This window comes from Microcebus murinus, chromosome 12 (genome assembly GCF_040939455.1).
Source record: "Microcebus murinus isolate Inina chromosome 12, M.murinus_Inina_mat1.0, whole genome shotgun sequence".
In the NCBI taxonomy this organism is placed as follows: Eukaryota; Metazoa; Chordata; class Mammalia; order Primates; family Cheirogaleidae; genus Microcebus; species Microcebus murinus.
Window position 1 is genome coordinate 43292977 of NC_134115.1, and position 22936 is coordinate 43315912.

Consider the following 22936-nt stretch of genomic DNA (forward strand, 5'->3'; position numbering starts at 1 on the left):
CATTTGCTGATGTGACCTGCTGACAGCTATGTAATTCACTCACTAGGGCCACCTGACCTTTTCCTTGACATTAAATTAAACAGACTAAACATTGATTTTGTACAAGATGAGTTCTAGAATATCTTAACCAAGTGTAACTTTTTAAAGTTGCTGAAATAAAAATGTGTATGTATTTTTAAAAAACTAGGGGTAATGTAGTCTATGCACACTCTGAAAGCCAGCGTTTCCATAATCTTTTGTTGGGATACTAAACATAGTTTTCCACCCTTTTTGAATCTAATTATTTGGTAATGGGGCAATAGCGCGATACAGAGAACGCTAGGAGGACCAAAATGTTTGCAAACAAACTTTCATTATTCTAGTTCAATCTTTCACAAACATACTGTACAGAGTCTTATATGGTATAAAACAAAGGAAAACATCTCTGTCTATTCAATTTAACACAACACCAAAATAAAGCAATTAAGACTTTGGGGGATTCAAAGGTACAAGAAAACAAAAACGGTTATTACTAATTCCTCAGCTTTTTCCCGTAAACATTTGTCATTTAACAGACATAGTGTTAGTTTCTTTTGTACTGCAAATACTTTTGGTCTTTCCTTACTGTAGAACAAATAAAGAATTAAATGAACCCCATAGCATCCTCTGAAGGAGGTGAAAAGATAAAGCTCCTAGACAAAGCTAGCTTATCTTTAAGAATCTATTGTTTCTGAAATTTTCACAAATAAAAATACTGAACTCCCAACTAATGATGCTTATTTTTGGAAACAATAAATACTGTGAGGTACAATAAATCCTACAGGAATAATAACAACAGAAACACATTAACAGTTTCCTTTGGCAAATTTAACGGAAGTGAATGCTGATGTGAACATAGAAAAATCACAAAACATATGGAAAATGGAAATGACATGGAAAGTTAAAAACAAAGGGACACTGCTAACTTTAGACTGAGGAGAGAAATGTTTGAGGCCATTACATGCAGAAAAGAAATACATTCTCTTTAAATGATTGTGTATCGTTTGACAAAATATTCCTTGTTTATCTTTTCTTCCCCTCCACTTAAAAAAAAAAAAGACAACAAAATACAGTCTGCAGTGCACACCCTAATGGTTTTGGCTGCAGACTGAACTTGAGCAAATATCATCATTCAGTCAGTATGTTGTGGTAGCTGGGGCTGCCGATGTGGTTAACCAGCTCAGGCAACATGTGTAAACATCGGAAACAAAACAAAACAAAAAAGGTTTGGAGAATAGTCTCCCCCTCTTTCTCACTCTCAATTGCTGGTTTCAGGCTTGCTTTCATTTCTCTCTGACAAATCGTGTGGGGAAACACAAAACACTAAACAGTGAGAGATCCTATTTTAAACCCTCCTTTTTCTGGCTTTTCAGAAAGGAGTGTTGCTCAATTCAAGTTCAGCACATGTTTTCAAAGCTTCCAAGTACTGCTGCTGTTAAATGTCTTTTTGATTTTGTCTATCAAGCAGGCCTGAATCATAGTACTACTGCAGAATTTGCAACAAATTAGACAGCCATTCGACAGACTAACCCAGTTCAGACTTTTTGTTTCTTTTTAAAGGGTAAGAGTTAGGGCCTTGGAAATGAGTGTTCAACTCTTTGACTGTATTCAACTTTGTTCCATAGTAAGTAATTTGGGCTTTTGTATCCTGAAATATTATCCTGCCTCTAAAGAATAAATGCCTTGGCTGTTTCACACCACATAATTTTGTTTTCCTTTTATGTAACTTAACATATAAGCAAGAAGGATGCAACGTTGATTCTAATAACATTCGGCACTTGAAAGAATCACCAAGTGTTTCTTTTAAAAGCGGTTTTCTGGTGGCCAACAAATTGGCCTGTGGTTATGTTGAGTGACTAATTGTATTTTCTTTTCTGGAAACTTGTGCAAAGTTGGCAGTTTTGTGTTAACACTAATACTTTTGTTTGGCATTTGTGCCCTATACTGACCAGACCATTTTTATACAAGTGAATTTTTTAAAAAAGACACTTACTGAAGTATGGCAATAGTTTAAGGATAAAAAAAAGAAGCATGGATATTACACATCCCCTTGTAGTGTATGAAAAAAGTGCATGACTGGGTTTATGTACTAGTACAGGACATTTTAAAAAATCAGATCTGTGCTGTAAAGCATGCCAGCACCTCTTTATCACTATATCTAACAGGTAGTAAAAACAAGACCATGTTTAAAAAAAATGTGCATTAATGCTAACATAAATGAATAGAGCTAGCCAGCAAACTATTTTTTTCCTGCATATCTAACAGCTGGATGTAACCGTAAAAATTAAACAAAAGAGTTAAACAACCATCAATACAATTGTTTTACATCAATGGCCTCTCAAGGCTAAATATTTACAGGTGAATCTGCCATGCTTTAATTGAAGATTCTCCCAAAACCTTAAAGTTCACAAAAGACAACTATAAGAAGTTCCTTTTTGTTTCTTTTTTCTTTTTTTCCCTTTTATTTTTTGCAGGCAACAGTCATGGGTACAACAGATGTCTCTTTGGGGAAGACCAAGAATTAGTCTGTCAAAATTGGGGCTATCTGCACGCTTTGTGTGTATGTATGTGTGTTTAAAGGGGTACTCTGTTTTCATCCCCCCCCCAAATTAAAGATCCCACGCCTTCCCCAAAACTATAAAGGAAAAGTGAAAAAAAAAATCCAAAAGCACCTAGTGTTTATCTTTTTTTATCTCAAGAAAATGTGTGTGTGTGTGTGTGTGTGTATATGTAGAGACAGAGCATACATATGTACACACACACAGACAAACCCCCAAAGTACGGAAGCGCACACTGACTATGGCAGTTCAAACAAGTAGGCCATCTGGTGAGGGCTGGCATTTGTAGTGTCCGTTCTGAGACTAATCTACTGAAGTGAAGGGAATGTGTTTGTGGAGATTAGGGTTCTGACTGTGCCGATTCCGGCTTCGTACAGAAGAAAACATCATATTGCAACCAGGGACTTTGCACTTGTGCATTTCTCGCAAATGCACAGTTTTGTAGTGCACTCTCAGGGTCCCCTTGTTGCTGTACATTTTGTGGCAAATGTTGCACATGATCCCACCATTGCTCCCAGACAAGCTGCTGAACATAAGAGATCCTGAAACTTCAGCCCCTAGGCTGCCAGGGAGGACAGGGGCCTCAGCCTTGTGGGCCGACTCCCCACTGTCACTCGCCCCGTCAATGTCATCGAGAAGAATCCCCTCGTCGCTGCCCGCGTCTGATTCTCTAGAGGAATGGATGCTGCTGCTGGACTGGAGGCTGGAGGTGGTGCTCAGGTCAAGGACCATGTAGTCCTCCGCCATGCCCCTCCCATACCCGTTTAGGTGGGAGTCTTCAGTCCCTGCGGGAGAGGAGGCGTCTTCCCTGACGTCGAGCCCCATGGGGTGCTGGGCACCATAGATCTTCACCAAAAATTCATCCCGGAGGTCCTTGCTAAGGGAGGGCTGCGATGAGTCCAGGCTCATGTCATCGAGTTCTTTGGTCAACAATTTACGATGCAGATTTATGTTGGCACTGTGTCTAGGAAAACAAGAGGGAAGGGGGGTAGGTGCACAGGGAGTGGGGAGGGGTGAGAAAAAGGAGAGCATTTTAAAATTGATTCAGCTTTCGCTAAGCATCAAATAAGCACATTCATTGCTAATTACACCATTCTAAAAGCAAGCATTTCCCTGCATCCTCAGAATCTGGGAGTGAGTAGTATTGGTGGGAGGTGCAATAAGGGTAACTTTCCATTAACCTAATTTTTATAAGAGTAAAATTCTCAACGGTAGGATGAGTACAAATCCATGCAACTTTTTCTGAGTGACTATTCTGCTAGTTTTACTATGTAGCAGCATTAGCTGCAGAGGGTCTCATAGCAGAAATTTTAGAATATGTATTAAATACGATAAAAGAATGGAAACTTTCTGCTTGTCTAAATGGATAACTCTAAATTTACCTAAAAACAACAAAACACCATTTTTTATACAGCACACACTGTATTTTGAGGTAGGAAAAGAATTCATTTTTTTTAAAGAAAGTAAATAGTCAAGATAATTTAGGTATAACCTCAAAACATAATGAAAACTCTTCTCCCTCCACCCTCTACATTTCAAGCTTTAAGTAGGAAAAAATTAACTTAATAGATTAGCAATTTGAAATATGTCTTTATCCCTTTTTTTTTCAGAATGAGTAGGTATCTCAGTTAAATCCAATAATAAAATACATTTGCTTTTCAGAAGTTGCTGCATTTTAGTGTTGAAAATATTTTCATCAAGTAATTCTACTTTACAATCTAATTCTTTAAAACAAAAGCTGAAAAACAAATTGAATTTTAAAATAAAGCCCACCCACCCTTTAAAAAAATCACACTAAATAACAACAAAAAAACCCAAAAGGGACAAAATTAAAACACAATAACTACAAAAACAAACAAACAAAAAAATCAAGCATGACAATAAAATAGGGTTCCCCCTATTTTAACAACTGGAACCCATACTTCTTAGGCAAGCAAAACTTTCAGGAGTGTTTTGCTTGTGTGAAAAAAGACAGAATTTGTCCCAGAGCATCCATGGGGACATCACAGTTTACAAAGCCTGATACGTTACCATCTATCTGAGAACATTGCCTTAGTATTTACACCCCCCATTTACTTTTAAAGTGCCCTTGGGCATATACCTCTCTCCACCTGCAAAGGCTCATGTGTTTGGCAAGTACTTAAATTGAAGCTTACCCTTTCAAAAAATAAAGCAATAAATATGCAGATAATAAAAGCTTCTCAATACTGGTGGAAGCTCTACATCTTGAAGAAGTAATTGTGATAACAGAAATGACCTGAATGGCTGGTATAAAGTTCCAACAAACCTTCTGATTATAATTAAAAAGTATGCAAGACCAAAATGAGCCATTCCATTTGGTGACAAGCATGGCTAGTATATCCTAGAGATGGTTGAGAGGTATGTGCCTCAGAGACAAGAAAGGTGAGGAAGACTTCTCCACCTTTCCACACAAGACAATATATAGCACTCTGGGTTTTAAAGAGTAGAGGGGCAGCAGCCCTCTCCACACTGCACTTAGGAAGGCTGAGCTTACCTTGTGATAATAAGATCAGCTTTCTAATCTTTTGCTAAATCGATCACAAAAGAAAGCAAGAATGAGAGACAGAGAGAGAGAAAAAGAGAGAGAGAAAGAGAGAGAGAGAGAGAGAAAACAAATTCACATTCTAGACATCTGGTTTTTTAAAAACTTAAACAATAAAATAGGGATTTAAAATGTTCTGATCACAAAATTATTTTCTGTCATAAGCGATCATCCCATACGCTGTCTTGATGATTTTCAGATCAGCTGCATAATCCAAAAATCATAAATCAAATTAAGATAAACCAAATTCACAGCATCATCATCATCCACAAATGAGTTCTAAACAGATGCAGATGCATGCAGTGTGTGGGTATGTGAATGATAAACAGAAGTTGTCCCCACGGTCCCTGCTCTGTCACAGTGATTCCCTGTTTCCTTGGTGTCAGATGGCAGATGACTCCAAGTGCAGGTTGCTAAGCAGAATGCAGGAAATGCCTACTGTGAAGTCTTTACTCTGACATGTGGGTATAATACCACCAGAGTTATTACAAGAAAGTGGGAATAGAGTTACACTATGTACTATTACTCTATTAACAAAATAATCTGCCAACTATAAGCAACTCACAAAATTCTACCCATTTATTACTTTTAACACCTTTTCCCCTTTCTTAATTTCACAAGTACACATTCTGTGATGACTGTAATCTAGAACTCTGTGTTGCTTCTAACATATCTGCAGTTATCACCTCCTAGGTTCACTGCTGAGAAAACAGCAGCCAGACACACAGCAGTCACATCAAGACACACTGAATAAGGAAGAATAAATTAACATTGACAAAAGGACACACTGATCACCCAGATGGACACATCTTCCCCAAGATGACTTGTGAAATTACACATCTCCACCGATATGTTACCAGGAAGAGATTTTCTCTTCATTTCTCACTTACAGCAGTAGAAATCTGTAATCTAATTAGATGATGTACCAGCCCTCAATTTCTGTCAACCAAACGATGTGCAGAAATGTGCAGACCAGCTCTGGCACTCTGTTCAACAGTGTCCCTTTTCCGCTGTCAGCAGTACTGTTGGCCTCTGCTAATATAATTACATTGACTTTTATTCAATTAAGTGCCATCCCTCGCTTTAAAAAAAAAAAGCTACTTTATCAATTGATTCAGGTGTAATGCAATAATAAAGATGAACTCATGGCAGTGCATTAGCTCTGCTCTTCATAACTTCAGTACACGGGTTCATTCATGGTAGTCGATTTCCATTATGCAACCACAGTTCAAGAGAATTGATTCTTTTATGTTCATTTCTTAATCTATTTCATTTTTGTTTAATCCTCCTCCTAAATGCCATATGCAAAACACCTGACGTAGGCATGGAAAGAATGGGCTGTGGAAAGTCTGCAGGTTCACTCTCATGATAGTGGGCTTGGAGACTTTCTAAAAAACTTGCAGTATTCCTGGAGTGGAAAGAAGGAAGAAAGGACAAGGAGGGAAAGAAGAGAGACTGAAATTCTTTTTTTTTTTTTTTTGAGACAGAGTCTCGCTTTGTTGTCCAGGCTAGAGTGAGTGCCGTGGCGTCAGCCTAGCTCACAGCAACCTCAAACTCCTGGGCTCGAGCAATCCTTCTGCCTCAGCCTCCCGAGTAGCTGGGACTACAGGCATGCGCCACCATGCCCGGCTAATTTTTTATATATATATCAGTTGGCCAATTAATTTCTTTCTATTTATAGTAGAGACGGGGTCTCGCTCTTGCTCAGGCTGGTTTTGAACTCCTGACCTTGAGCAATCCGCCCGCCTCGGCCTTCCAAGAGCTAGGATTACAGGCGTGAGCCACCGCGCCCGGCCTAGACTGAAATTCTTTACAGAGTACTGATCCTGCTTCATAAGAGAGTAGGGTTCAGCCTCCACAGAATGGACAAAAGGCAGTACTTGATTTTAACAAAGACCTATTGTTGAATCAGTCAATCCAAACCATTAACTGTCATAAAATACTGTCCTCATGAGATATAAAGACCTAGGGTTAATAGCAATTTGAGGAATATTACAAGTTTATTTGGATCAGCAAAACTGAAAAGGTGAAAAGGGAAGATGGAAGAGACACAGAAAGAACTTTCACCTACTGATAATCAGAAGTGAAGAGAAGAGGATCCTAAAATGGGAGGATGGCCAGAGAGTGCTGAAAACAGGAGGAGGACTCCCGAGTAAAGGAAGCCATACTTAGCTGTATGTAACAAGTTGCAGAAAGAATCCATTAAGGGTTCCTTAGGTTCTCCAGGGATAGAGATGTTTTTTTCTAGAAATAGATCTAGTGGTTTGAAAATCTATCTCAAGAAAAGAGGGAAAAATAATCATTAACAAAAATCTAGACCAATTTAGAACTTCTTGCATTTTACAATATAAAGAATATAAATGGTATGAAGGCTGTTTTCTACTTGCTCGAGTTAGGCAGATGATACAGACATGTGGAGGCAAATTTCTCTTACAGAGAAAAAATGCCAGGGATGGAGACAGAAAATGAATTTGTAGGCAGAAAGGTAAGGATCTAGTCTTAGTAAGTGCAGTAGTACTTATTAAGCCAATAGTCCAAATTTAGCTTCAGGAGGGTCACTTTCAAGAAGAAAAACTAAATCTTGTTCAACCTGGTGTGTTCTATAGATCAAGTAGAATACTATGCACACAGGAGATACTTAAAAGTACATTTATATGCCTTCAATCAATAATATGCATGAGTCTTAAAGAAGCTTTCCCCAAATTACACTGTAGAAGGGAAGAAGACAATGATCCCCAGATAGGAAGCATGTGATGAAATATTTAAGAAAACACAGTGTTGACACAACAAAGGATAATTCTGACAATATTAATACCTAGTGTGTTGCAAGGTGGACCATTAAAATTAGGCCATGTAAAAGCCCTATAACTTGGGCTATGCTAGGAATTACATCTGTTCTTCTGAACCTCTGTACTCTTTCCATACTGTGAATTTATCAAATGACTCTTGAAAACTAAGATCACCCTTAAAAGCAAAAAGTTATAAAGCCTTGAATTGGGAGAAGGGTGTCACAAAACCAAACTTCTTTCTTCTTTGAAATGCTGAGTGAAAAAGTACTCTAACTGGACTAAAGTGGACTACCAGTATTTTTCTCTTTCTTTGATGAAAACTTTACCATGCAACCACAGAAGACACAAAATTCATCAAATGCAGTCAAGAAAATGCAAGTATCCTTTAGCGAAAGAAAATCTTGTCTTAGACTTTTCTCACGTCTCCCTTTCCCGAACTCGTTCAAATGCCCAGTTTGACTTAATGGGATGTTTAATCCATAAAAATTAAAATAAAAAAACAAAACCCTATTTAAAATAAAAAGTGTTTTGAGATTTTAAATTTGGTTTTGAGATACGGGGAAGGAACTTTTTAAAAAAATAAGCTCATGGCAAGACTTCATCTCTTAAAAAAATTAATTAAATTAAAAAGTCTCATGACCAAATTAGAAAATCAGACTGTGGCAGTTAAAAACTGAATAAAGAATTACGCCATAGGTTGCATGAAATGTTCAACATTTAATTCTTAATTTTTAAACAGTTTTGAGCCATTCTAAAACTTAGGGAACTGAAACAAAACATTAATACTTGATAATTAATTCCAATGCCTCAGGTGAAAAAGAATTGAGGCCCACTCTAGATTAGTTTTTGCCTTTATTTTCCTCCCAACTGTCATTCAACACACACATAATCCCCTAAATTTCTCAAATAATACTGTCCAGAATGATCACAGTGATGTACACATAGCAGATACCATGTGTATATATGTACATATATGTGTTTGCATATGTATATGGGGAGGACAAGAGAGAAATTTGTATCTAATCTAGGTTAGTCTAGTTGTGGAAATACTGAGTCAACAACAATCCTGAAGAGAGATGTAAACCTGCTATCCAAATCCACAGAAATGAAAAATTAGAACCTCTGCCTCTCAGTTCTATTCTTATCTGGATTGCTACAACATTATCTATCGTACTCACCTTAAAATTTTTGTATTGCCATTTGTTAGTGGTAGGATGCTTACGGCTATGTGAATTAAATGACTTTTAATCCTATGCCCCTCTGTAAAACTAGTAATTGTTCTACAGGCTCTTCTTTAAAGATTCTCTCCAGAAGATGTGAAAACCATCCCCTACTTTGAGAAGAAAATTCAACAGAAAATTCTAGTGGGTAATGCTCAAAAAGCCCAAAACATAAAGAAGTACATATTACATGTAAGAAATAAAATCTAAGCAAATTCTTGCAAATTAAAAGAATGAAACTCAGTCATTTCAATCCCTTTCAATATAAAACAAATCCTCCATACTGGTCACGCAGACAGTTCCCTCTACATTCAAATTATTCACTTGAAGATAAGCTCCCACCAAACTCTTGAGGGGTTTAGCTAATTTACTGCACAGATACGGCACGTCTGTTGTAATAACAGGTAGGATGTATTGGTGTCGACCATTTATCAGAATTAGACTTCTTTTCTCAATTCACAGTGAATTATGCCGCCTACATGACTCCCCTCTCTCAGAACCTGCCATCCCCTTACGGCCCCTAATGTGGCAGGCAAACAAAATTGACAGTCTCATCTTGTCAACAAGGGGCGATTCTCCTGAGAAGCCATTTAACTTTGCAGAGGAAGCAATGTATTAATGTGCCTGTCCCAGGAATGTTAATCATCTTCAAGCTTCCGATCTAACTTTGACGTGAACGAAATCACCAAATTTGTTTACTAAATGAATCGTAATATGCTAATAAGCATGACATATATGGAAAAGCCAAACAGATGGTTTGTTTACTCCACTTTGCAACTTTATAAATGTTGTAACTCTGAAGATGTTAGTGAGAATTATTGGTTTGTTGGCAGAGGCAAACGTGCCTTTTGCATACTAAATCTGGTGCTACAGTTAGAAAACAATTTGTCATTGCTGTGGAATGCATAAAAAATGTTAATGCAGTGATGGCATTTGGGAAGGCAGACTGGTAGATGGAATATGTGTACTCTGGATGCTCAGGTTAACTGTGGAATTGGTATCTAACAGCCCTGTTCCCTAACCATTTTACTTTTGAGTTGTATCTGACACATCACATCCAGGAGGCTTCTCGAGGGTGCTGATTATTCAGTAGATACCTGTTGCACTGTAATGTGAGATGAGTGTGTTACACTGTGAATAGGATTATGTTTTCACAGCATGTGAAAATGTTCTCAATCAGGCAGCTCATATGGTGCTTAGTTTACTGGTATTTTTGGATAAGAAAAAGCAAAGCCACGAGCCTTGGAACCTTTTAAGATTTACTGAGAATAAATCTGTGCTGTAAGTTTGAGTTTTATATTTACCCTGGAAGAACTAACCCTCAAGCCTTCCATCCCTTGTTTTATAGTCTGACTTACATAAAGAGTTTAGAAGATATATTTCCAAAATAAGAATGAATTTTTCTCTTCATATTCAAATTTTTCTTCCATTTAAAAAGTTTTTCTTTACCAATGTGCACAAAATAGAACATCAGTTTCTTTCTGAGATTGTTTTCAAAGAAAATACTAATAAACATTCAAAATGTTTTATTATCATTCAAACAGTTTATGATCTTCTTAACAGATGACATTCTGGATGCATGAGGTTCCCCAAAGAAGGAGACAATATTCTGTAGGACAATCAATATAATTGTTTAGCTACGGCCTTATCTAGAATTCTGTGTTGAAAGTAAAACTAGTAAAGATACTTCAACTAAAAGAATGAGCATAATCTAACTTACATTTTTGGTTAAATCATGTCAAAACTACCAGCTAAACTATGTAAACTTCAGTTACTAACCAGCAATGCACCTGTGTTACTAACATTTCAATTCTTAGAAACATTCAGATGATTTCTAAGTTCTTTTTACTTTTTATTCACACAGGCATAGTCTGAAATGCAGTATTTTATATTAAAGAGGTGTTTATTTCTCCCGTTACTAACCACTCTCTAGTCCTGCATATACATATTGAAACTCCCACTAATCTTGTGAGATTTCTTTGTGCATCACCATATAGAGCTGAACTTTTACCCTTTTGCAGAAGAGAAATGAGAGCAAAGTGATCTAAAGAAACCACTGAGTTCATCCTGCTGCCCTAGGATCACTTTGAAGCGAGAAACGTCAGCGGCTGTCCCAGCCTAGCGCTCATATCTCATTTGAAACATCTCTTCATTCCTGACCAACAAAGAAAATTTCAATAAAGTACTTTTACTGGTTTAACAACAGTGAGCTCCTGGGATTGTCAAAGTGCTAAGCTTTTTCCAAGGAGAGAAGAAATCAGCAGCTCAAATATAATTAACCTTCCATTCTCGATGCAAACTGCCACGCATAGGAGCTCTGCTGTCTATTAGTGAAGTTATAATGGCCAACAGGCAGAAGCAAAATTGGTCAAAAAGTTGGCTGCTGCTGTCATATTTTTGGAATTATGATTAATGGCACTAATAATGTGGATGATTACTGATATGTGTATCTCCAGCAGTTTATCATATTGCTCTGGCTGCCTACGTCCACAATAAACAGGATGCTATCATTTACCTCTTTATTGAAGGCAATCCTTCTCTTGAAGGAGCATATTCTAATTACTTTGTAATGTTTTATGTCTTAAACATTTTGTAGCTCTGGACCTTGCCAACTGCTTCGTGTCTACCACTGATTAATTACTGAATGTTTAATCAAAATTTAGAACCTAATGTAGTCATTTATGAGCACATCGCAGTGCCAAGTAGTTAGGCTTTACTCCCAAGTTTGGAGAGCGCTGGGTTCAAAATCAAATCCCAGTCATGCGTGAGGATCCAAGAATTTCACCTTGGGTGCTCTGAGGTTGCCAATTCCATCTCTGCTGATGAATGGAAGGTAATCTAACTACAGGGTAAACAGCATCTTTACCTACCCCCTGTATTTCCCTTTCCTCTTTCCTCGATTCCCTAACCAACAGAGCACCATTGTGAGCTGTTTCTGAGAACAAGAAGGTCCTCGTGAATACTCGTCATGAGAACATAGTTTTGAAGTGGTTAAACAAGTGAAAAATAATTTGCTGGGACAAATACATAAGTTTTTTTTTTAATGTGGATTTTTTATGGTACTGTCATACAACCATTCACCGTTGAAGTTAAGTGTTTTTTTAATACCATTACTGAACTGCTGAAATGGATGCTAATATAGCTTGGAGTGCTAATGTCAAGTCCTGGTAATAAAAAAGACAGACTGCTGAATGAAATAATTTCAAGTAAAAAATAGAACAAAAGTGCTCTCTCTCTTGCTCTCCACTTTTATTGAATTGGGACTGACTGAGCCAATTGCTTTAGAAGTCTGTAAAACACAATTACGAGTGAGCGAACTGACCCACCAGTGCCCCCTCAGTGACAGAGCAGACTAAAAAGGCAACAGAGCTAGAGTGGCTCCCCCTTAACTGGCCATCAGACTTAAGAGGCTCCTTCTGAAGGTCTGTTGTTCTCATTCCCAAATCTGTCTTGCTTTACTTACAAAATCTTATTTCCGATCAATGTGATGGAGTAACTTCATACATCACTTTCTAAGATAGAGATGTCTATCTTGGCAATTAAGGATGATTTGTCTTTTGATATTCTTATTTATGGGAATGGTTTTATGTATAAACACACATATACATTATGTGGATGCATTCATATCAGAACGTTAGCATAATTTTTGAATGGCTGGTAATAATTCAGATTGATATATGCAACAGCAAAATTGAGGCATCGCGTATGTAAGTTCAGTTAGAAACACTTGGCTTTTTTTTTTTCTTTCCTAAGGTAAAGTCAAAATTAGAGCAAGCAAGAAAAAGAATTAAACTGGAAGTGGGTAACATTTTTCCCTCTAGTTAATAAAAGAAGTAATAAACTCCATAAAGTATTAGAGTTAAGATCACTAACACTTTAAGCATAACAGCTTTTTACCAGGAATTTATAACTCCTGTTTTAATTCAAGCAGCTTGCATTAGGACGTAAAATCTAGGTATTTTTTAAAAGTGTAGTTTTATGTGAAATAACTGAAGAAAAACTATCTTTTCTTAAAAAGTATTCTTTCTTCCTCTGTCTGTCTTAGCTTGTCTGCCTCTCTCTCACACACACATCTTGGCACTAAAGAATCAAAGTTACTGAATCCTCTTTTTATGACATTGCAATTTTTTGGCAAGGGTAAACTTTCATATTCTGCCACATTCATTTATTTGAAGTTCATGGCAGTCTTATGGCAAAAACATTATTTCTGAGAAGGCTTTAAAAAATGCTTCATAGCTCGATCTTTAGTATAGAATTTGAACAAAGAAAGAAAGAGTTTGCCCTTCTGTTAGCATAACCACATAGGATTACTTATAGCCAGAGAACTGGTAGAAGCTTTTCACCTAAGAGACAGTGATCTTACCAAGGTTATACAAAGTAAGTGTTAATGTAGGTATGCAGTCTCACCACCCTCTTCCAAATGGAAAATGGCCTATGTTTTTTAAAATGAAAAGATCGTCTACAAAAACAAGTATCTCAAATGAATGGTTGTGCATAAGACTGACGACAATGAAATCTATGAGCAGGTCAGAAAGATTCTGTGGATCAGAGGGAGGTGGAAATCAGGAAGACCTTTTCAGAGTGATCCCATCATTAAAAATACTGCCTGTACACTCCACATGTGCATTCTGCTCTAATATTTTTCTTGAATTTTCAAGATAATTGCTAGCAAGAATAGTAGCTTGATCCTTTCTAGAGAAGGTAAAAATGAGGGCTAGAGAGAAACATTATGTTTGTCCAGTGGAAGGATGAAGCCACAAGAGATTTAATATTAACTCCCATCAATAGAAATTTGTAAAACTCTCTTTGCATCATGAAAGGGAAATCATTTGTTGACCATGAAGCTTTGTGGTCTATTTGGTATGCAGTTTTGAAAACGATGGAAGTGACTGGTGTGGTTCTTGTAGTGGAGGAGTGAAAGGTCAGCAGAGGCTTAAATGAGCTTGTCTTGCATCCTGCTGGGCCAGCAGGAGGTCATTAGGAAGATGGGAGGTTCACTTTAGGCTTGACAGAGTCTCTCCCCATGATACAAGGAGACCGTTTTGCTCACTGCTCTTCTCCCAATATATAAAAAGAACCCCAGAGACAAGAATGACACCGAAGTTTATCTTACTACCAAAGTTTTGCTTGAGGAGGGCAAAACGAGCAATTACTCAGGAGGGGGATTTATTTTGTTTGTTTGCTTTTGATGGAAAGTAATGGAGATAAGTACAAAAGGTCTATTGATCTGCTGGCTCTATTGTGAATCCAAACAGAGTAGCCGGAAAAAAATCTCTTCCTTAACGTTTAACAAGTCAGAGGACTTGCACAACTTTATAAAAGAATTTTAGAAATAGAGAATTGCAGTTAAATTGGCAAAATACAGGAAATGAAACAGCTAATGCCTTAAAACGTTCTCCTCTTGTACTTGGAGAGGATTAACACATTGTATTTGACAGCTAATTATATTAGGGCAAATATACTAATAGTCATTTTGAATTGGTGCTAAGTGGCTCATTTCTTGGAGGTATTGCCTGGTGAAATCATGTGTATTTATTGAAAAGCTCTCTCTAGAAAAAGTTCTCTATAAGTTTCCAAACACAGAGAAAGATGGAAAAAAATGGATTGCTATGTGGAGAAGGTGATAACAGGAGGCAGGTAACATGTTTTCACATCTTCACCTCTGTTGTTAATGTATGCAGTGGCTCATCAGAGGTAGCTCATGTTAATTTATTCCTGCACACCTGTACAGGGCTGGAAGTCAGGTAATAAGACAAGCAAAAACTATATATCTCTGTTTTTTAGCTGCAGCTACCCAGAGGCCTATATAGAAACAAATTTAGTTCTAGAGACATCAGCAGTTTTTAATAAACCAAACACAGATGTCTTACCCCATACAAATAGAGAAGTTTACATGTTTAAATCTGGACTGATTTAACTAGCAATCAAAGAGAAGGTTCACATTTGGCACCAATGGTTGCCTTATATTTATTTATAAATAACCCTAAGCAAATATTATTTTGTTTTTAAATTGATTCATGTGGCTGAATCACTTTTCCTGTACCTTAAAGATAAAACACACAGGCTTACCTTTCAGATAAAATTTAAGATAAACCTTCACAATTAGTGGCCACTGTACTGAGAAGAGGGGAACAAAGATCTTAAAATTCATGTAAGATGAAAAACAAAGAGATAATTACTTATTTCTATACAGATCATTTAGTTTCTGACTACAAAGTCTTCATTTTAGTTGCGGGAGTTTTAAAATTGCCAATTACTATAACAAATATAAATAAATTTTAACCTATTAGCAAATGATAAGGAATGCTAGGAAAGAAGACTAAAGGGTATTTATTTGGTTAATTTTTTTTCTTGAATAAAAACCAAACGTAATTTTTAAATACAGGTGATCCATGGCCACTCAGCCCTTTTGGAGATCAAAAATCAAGTCAGAGGATGAAAAATGACTAGAGGTAAACTATTTAATAACACCAGCTAATTCCGAATATGATGCTCTCGTTAAGAAAATTTCCTTTATGAAGACTCTAGGTTCCAGGCCAGTTAGTCAGAATTTCTTCTTCCCAGGGAAGACCTTCATATGTACACTTCAAAATCGAGGGCCAGCCACCTGCTCCTTAACAGAACAGCCCATCAGCAGCAGAAAAATTAAGGGATAAACAAGAAGGAAAAAAAAACTATTTGAAATTTAATACTACACAACGTTAGTATACAGTCAAACACTTTAGCAATCACCTTAGAGTACTGCGGTTCTTTACAGAGAAAATTATTTACATTTCATTATCACTCAGAATTAAAATTATTCTAACAGCTATCTAGCACCCAGGATGAATTGGAGTTTGTGTATATTAGCTTGCTCTTTGTCATTAGTGTGGAATGGTCCTCTTGGCTTTTGAATTTATTAAACACACACTCATTTACAATTATACAGGAAAGGATACCTTTGACACTGTTGCTTAGAATCCTCAGCTCTAACAAACCTTGCGTGTGCCCCCCCCTTTCCCTCCTCTTCTGTCACTTTAGACAAAACACATTCTTATTTCCAAAAAGTCTGTAACTTGATCTTATAAAATCTAGAAGGACCATAAGCAAAAACCTGGAAATCTTTGCTAACTAACTGCCAAACCTAAAACACAGTATTTAACATCTTTCTACTTCCATTATACTAACATACTTATCTCGAGACCAAAAATGCAACCCCCTCATGGATAACCATCATGGTTCAGAAGCCCAGGAAGATCTGTGTAAAAACTCTTGTAAGGTGTTCTAATCCTGAAGACAAGAAGGCTGCTTTCATAAACACAAGGCAGAGGGCAATTCTGTTAGCTTTGTGACAGGCATCCTAGAAACCCTATAGCCTTACACACTTTCGTCCCCACTCAAAATCCCCTCTAATGTTTTATTTGCACAAGGAAGACATTCTGGAGTCACGGATGGATGAAACTGAGACTCGGGAGAGGAAAGAAATGGGCCTGAGGACAGCAGGATTAAAGACAAAGGAGGGTTTCTCTTTGGGAAGATCTGTTGGCTCAAGAATAAGGTAAAAAAAAACCAAACAAACCCAAATAACTTCATTTTAGCTTCACAGTGAATTAAAGAGGAAAAAAATAGGGACACAACTTCGGTTCTTGTGACTGATACAGTGAAAGTGAGGAGGGAGGAGAAGGTAGGTCTAAGGGATAGATCAGAGATATGATACAAGAACTTTGTGAATAAAGAGATTAAAGCACAGGTTGACATTAGTTGATGAAATGATGATAAAAGGCCAAAACAAGAGTATAATTATGTTTCACAGTCCACTCTACTGAGATGTGGGAAGATGCTGGTACCCCAAAGGCACCCCTGTTTCTGTTTATTTGGTGGTAGCTAAACTCACATCATTATATTAATTCAAGTCATAGACTCAATCAAGATGAATACTTTGCTTCTTAAGAAAAATAATGTCAAGATTAAAGTATCAGAATTTTTGCTGTTTTTAACCTGGGATCAAAGATCTGTGTATTTTTAAAGAACATAATTTCAAAAGTGAGAATCAAAAAATGTTTATTCTATAATACTTTTTCAATTTGCTTTTCCTTACTTATCATGTGTGATAAAACTCTAAAATTAAAAAGATTAGGTATGATGTGATTTCACCCAAATGATATGTGCCAAGTGTCTTCTGAGGTTTGTTCTCTCCTGTGTAACTGAACCACCCATGGGAGCACATCTGTACTATTCTTCCCACCTAGAATACCCTAGTCATCCCAGAGACTGGTTTAAGCTTCTGTATGGCTGGTCATTCACTAAACTTCAAATCCTTAGACTAAAAATGGAGATTGAAATATTCTCCTGCTATCAACAAATGTTTTTCCTCAGACAGACACAACAGTACCCTCCTTATGCTAAACATAAACACACCAGCACCTGTGTTTTCTAGTGATTTTACATAAATGAAAGCAACAAGTTTTGGGTGTGTAGCTATTTATTCCAGTGTTATGACTTGTAATATTTTCAGCAAACCAACTAAAATGGTGATAGGAGTTCATGCAAATAAGCTTAAATTTTGGCTTGTCTTCAAACATTCCATTTCCATAAATATTTTATGCAGGTTTTCATGAGTCTTTTATTTTTGTTAAAAAAAAATCTAATGCATTAACCTCATCATCACTAGCATTCTATTTCAAACTTAAAAGAATTGAATATTACTCACAAACTTGGCGTAGGTTGGATAAAAGTATTTTATTATTATTCAAAGTAAAGCTACCTTATCTCATGTATTCTGGGGCTGCCAATGATAATTTGGAACTGAAACTAACTTTGTAACTATAAACCATTTTTACAGAACATGGTAAATGGGAGTGAGAAAATCTTTAAGAAGACAAATTTCCCCTCAAAGCATGTTTTGAATTGCATAAGAAAGCTACTTACTTTTCTTAGAGATTTTGCTTTTCATAGATTGGACCCCTTTTATTTCAGTAGAAAGTTATATATATAACTTTTAGCAAAAGTTATATATATATATAACTTGTACTTAAAAAAGGATTGATCTTTCAAATATGAAGACAAAACAGAATATTCTAGAGACAGGTCACTACTTCTCAGTGGTACTTTTATTACATGTTACTTTGTCAAGGAACTCTACCCATAAGCACCAGAATTTGGGGGGTAGATATTTGAAAACGTCCTAGTTGACTTTAATTTGTTTCTTCCACATATACTGATTCCTACATGTTAACGAAATTTTCTCTATAAATATTTTTAAAAGACAATGCAGAACCAAAAACCACATCCAATATAATGGAAAGAACTAACTGCTCTGTGTGTGACCTGAGTTGGGCTGGTATATTATGTAAATCATCTGCTCACAACTTTATCTCCACGAGTGTAGGATAACTATGTTACCCTACCACTAACCACCTTGACACATTCCATTTACATGACATTTTCTTTAGGATTAATAAAGAACACTGTACGTTTAGGACCAGCTGCTTCTGTTTAAGCACAACTGTTTCAGAGCTGCAGCTACATAGCAAGGATGTGATGTCATCTGAAGGCTGGACACAATATATTCTAAATGATCCTGAAAGTATATGGATGCCTCCCCTTTTGTGCATAATTCCCATGGTAGACTATACTTTAGAGATATGCTCAAAGACACTGTGAATTTAAAACAAAAGAAACACAACCTTACCATTTCCCCACATCAACAATTATTTTGTTCCCATTTTCTTCTGGTATTCTCATGACTCTTAAAGAATTCAAGGACACACTAAATACTCATGTAATGAATGATAACATTTCTGGTTATACCTACGGAGATGCAGGCTGTCTCGATGTCCTGGACCTATGGTTCTTTCCATCCGTAAATTTCTGTTTCTATATTGGATAAATATGTGTGTATGAAGATAATATATTGATTTAATTTAAAGCCACAAGGCAAAGCAGAAATATATAAATAAAAGAAGCTGCGGCTCCTAAGTGAAGGTTCACGGGAAGCAGGGAACTGTGTACACAGTTAACGAATTCACACCTAGATGCATGGAAACACATACACACACATATACACAGCACACAGAGAAAAATGGCGTGCATTACGGGTAAGATGGCATATGATCCTGCATGCTTAATCATAACAAGCACCAACGGCAACAATCCTTCATGAGCATGGCAGCTTAGTTATCAGGTGGTCACTGTGGATAATCTTTACAGTGCATCAAGAACATCTAAGTTGGATTTTTGTTAATGTTAAGTCCAACATGAAACTGGCACCCTCCACCCCCAGCAGGAGCAGCCAATGGAGATTTACTGACCTGTCTCTGCTTCGGCGAGAGGGGAACGCAGCATTGCAGCCAGCCACTGTGCAGACATGCATCTCTTTTAGGTGAACATTCCTGTAGTGAAGCTTCACGCTGTAGGAGCTTTTGAAACTCTTCTTGCACACATAACAGATTTTGGGGTCTGGGCTAGAACACAGGTCCCCTTCTGGGGAGAACTTTTGAGGGCTGCCATAATTCAGAGACGATGTAAAACTTTCATGCAGGGCAGCCATGCTGGCCCCTCCACCATTGTACAGTCCGTACTGGCTCATGTAAAACATATCGTAAGTGGGGTCTGTGAACTCCTCCTTCACCTTGATGATGTCCTGGTGAGAGGGCTCACTGTGGTTCTCATCAGGCCTCTCACTGTTCATCAGGACTTTTTCATTCACTTCACTGTGAATGTGGTCATCCCCTTCCATGGATTCCTCACCCAGTTTGGGCTCTGAAGACTCAGACTCGTTCTCATAGTCCCGCTCAGGCTCTTGATCCTCAGAAGTCATGCTATCTGCCCTCCTAATTTCAGTCCTTGAAATGCATCGGGTCCTGTTATGCTTGGAAAAGTCCTTCACAGACATGCCTGGGCTCAGCTCCTCTTGGGAGTGACAATGATTGTCATGGCTCAAGTCGTTGACTACAGCGCTGCCATCATTAGGGTCATCGTCTTCATCGTCAAACTCGTCAGCGGTATCAATGATTTCCTTCTCAATCTTCACAGGCATGCTTGACTTCCTGGGCTTTTTCTTAGGTGCCAGGTCAGCACTGGGCTCGTGGGCAGCCATCATCACTGCTGGCACCATTGGCTCAGAGGGTGGTGGGGGGTGCTGCTCTATGGTACCACTTGGAATGATGGGACTGGTGGGGAGGGAGGTTGGAGGACTCACCATTTCCCCTGGGGTGAGTAAACTTCTATAAAATGGAGGAACTGGTTGTACAGTCTTTAGCCCAGAAAACACGAGCTGGCTAGGGAGAGGATTCTGTAAGACAGGATCTAGTGGGGGAGTGGTAAAACCCATTGGGGGCCGGCCAGGGCTTGTGAGTGTGAGATTTGATTTTGTACTTGCTATGACAGGGGTGGCAGCTCCTGAAGTGGCCCGAATTAAATCTTTGTCTCTGTTATTCCTTAGCATGGGCATGTGAAGGCGAGGGTTGGGGTTTGCACTGTGGCGATTACGGCTTCGGAGGGAGCTAAAGACCATGTTGCAACCTTCGATGGTGCATCGATGTTTGATCTTCAGGTGAACGGCATTATAATGAATTTTGAGAGTACCTTTGTCATAGAATGTCTTCCCGCATGCGTTACAGAACACTCTTCCTTTCCTAGAGGCTGACCCCATCCTCCTCATGCGATGAATCCGGAATGAACTTTTTGGGTGTTCTGTTTTGGTTAGATCACTGACTGGGGCAGAATTCTGAATGGGAGAGACACAGGCTGGCTCAGTTTTGGGCTCCACATTAGTAATGCTAGTCAGGGCATTTCTATTGGGTGTCTGATCATTCTTATAAGGTGTGGGAGAGACTTCAGATTCACTGCTTTCATTATATTCATTCTGGGTTGAAAGGCTTGGTTCCCGCAGCCTTAATCCTGGTTGTTCTAACAGGAGCCCATTTGGAGGCAACCCTAGCAGTGGAGCTGAGACGGGGTTTATGTACTGGAATGGAAGCAGAAATGCTAGGCTGTTTGGGATGTTTTCGAAGTGATGAATGCTAGAAGGATTGCTGTTTTCTAAGTGAGCAAGGAGGCTGGGACTCCTGGTACGATTATTGCTCTCAATAAAAGTCCTTATATCTGAGTCTGTCTTTGAAGATGGTACAGCCACAGCCTGCCCTTCTTTCTCCTGAATTGCCATCAGCTCCACAATGGATTTGGTTTCTCCAAACCGCAGAAACTGCTGAAGGGTGATGATTTCCTCTTCTCGAGACATGATGGCCCAGCGGTCCAGCACCTTGCCGGCAGCATCCTAGAGGCCACATCAAAGAAACAACAAAGACAAACACAAATACTTATTGATTGTGCATAATTATTCAATACAACTGAAGGTGCTCTGTCTGCTCAAAAAACACTGAGAGCAAGAGCAGAAAATAACATGCAAGCACTGTTAATAAAAGTCAACCCACAAAGCAAACTTTTCTGCCATGCAAATGTAGTAATTAGAGTCACAGTTAGAGAAACAGATTGAGTTTAATAATGTCAAAGCAAACAAAATGTAGACCACTGGGGCTCTGTGATCTAAAATGCCTTCAGTATTGCTATTTTAACAACAATGATCTATATACTATGCAACTATTTAGCATTTATTAGTATAAGATGTGAACTCTTGCTGTGCAACCCAGTATAAATGCAAAAAATGGTACCTTAATCCTTATTAAATAGGGACACCATAGGAAGGAATTAAGTACATTTTGCGAAATTTACTTCTTCAACACAAGCAGACATGATACTGGATTCAATGATGAAAATTCCTTTAAATAGGAGTTATGTGAATTTCTGAATCAAAAAGATGAATAAAGTAGCATTACCCCTCATACCCCCATTACTAAGCTGTATCTTTTCTTTTTTGAACAGCTATATTTTAGTATCATTTAATAGTTGGCAATTTCATAAGGCAAAATAAGGAAAACATCACTCATAAAAGGTAATTGTACTTTTCCTGAAAATTGGTTGTAATCATATGATTCAAAGTTTGAGTTAGACTTTTATATTTGACTTTTTATGATCTTGTTATAAATGACAGTCATAGATATTTAAAAAGTAAACATGTGATGGATTTAGATAGAATAAATGTGTAAAAAGTTGTCTCTTAGCATCCTCCTCTGATAGCAAAGGGAGTCCACAGAGAATACACATCAGTAATCACCAGACTATGTGTTGTTAAATATACATTAAAAAGCATTTCACACTTTCATTTTCGCTAGTAACTATGAGATTTGCCTGGAGGTAGGACTTAAAAATCCTGCAATGTAATGTCAGGCAGTCCATTTCAGCATGGATTGAGAGAAATCTATTCGAACAGTTAAATAATGACTCCATCTTTCTAGGGCACCATTTCTTCCCACCAGGACAGGATAATTTGCAGCCCTCTGTGAATGACCCTTCCTCCAACACTGACCATCAATCTAAGAAAGCATACAACCTTCTTCAAAAACAAAATGACATGATACTTATTACAAAGGGAAAAATCATAACTGTATAGTGGACAAACCTCACAGACCCCATCTTAAAAGAGTGACTGGAGTTACCACCACCAGTGGAAATCATGTTGACATCACACCTCTTGATAGGATATACCGAAAAGGGCACACCATTACTTTTGTGGCATTCTTGCCCAAAATTTACAATCTCAACTTAATCATGAGAAAACACCAGGCAAACCAAAATTAAAGAGCATTCCACAAAATAGTAGAGAGTACTCTGCAAAGTATAAAGGTCAGGAAAGATTTTTTTTAAAAAATAAAGAACAGTGAAGGATTAGATGGGCCTAAGAAGGTACAA

General features: G+C 37.7%; 1 protein-coding gene across 2 annotated transcripts in view; it reads right to left on the reverse strand.

Annotated features, from left to right (window-relative positions):
- Window positions 1–335: 335 nt before the first annotated feature.
- BNC2 (basonuclin zinc finger protein 2) overlaps window positions 336–22936 on the reverse strand; it is a 404883-nt gene continuing 382282 nt past the window's right edge. For both annotated transcript variants that reach the window (XM_076008760.1, XM_076008759.1), the window contains 2 exons: window positions 19438–21404; window positions 336–3540 (listed from right to left, as the gene is read on the reverse strand). In XM_076008760.1, coding sequence (XP_075864875.1) covers window positions 2880–3540; window positions 19438–21404 — 2628 coding nt within the window. In that variant the 3' untranslated portion in view covers window positions 336–2879. The remainder of the gene's footprint in view (window positions 3541–19437; window positions 21405–22936) is intronic.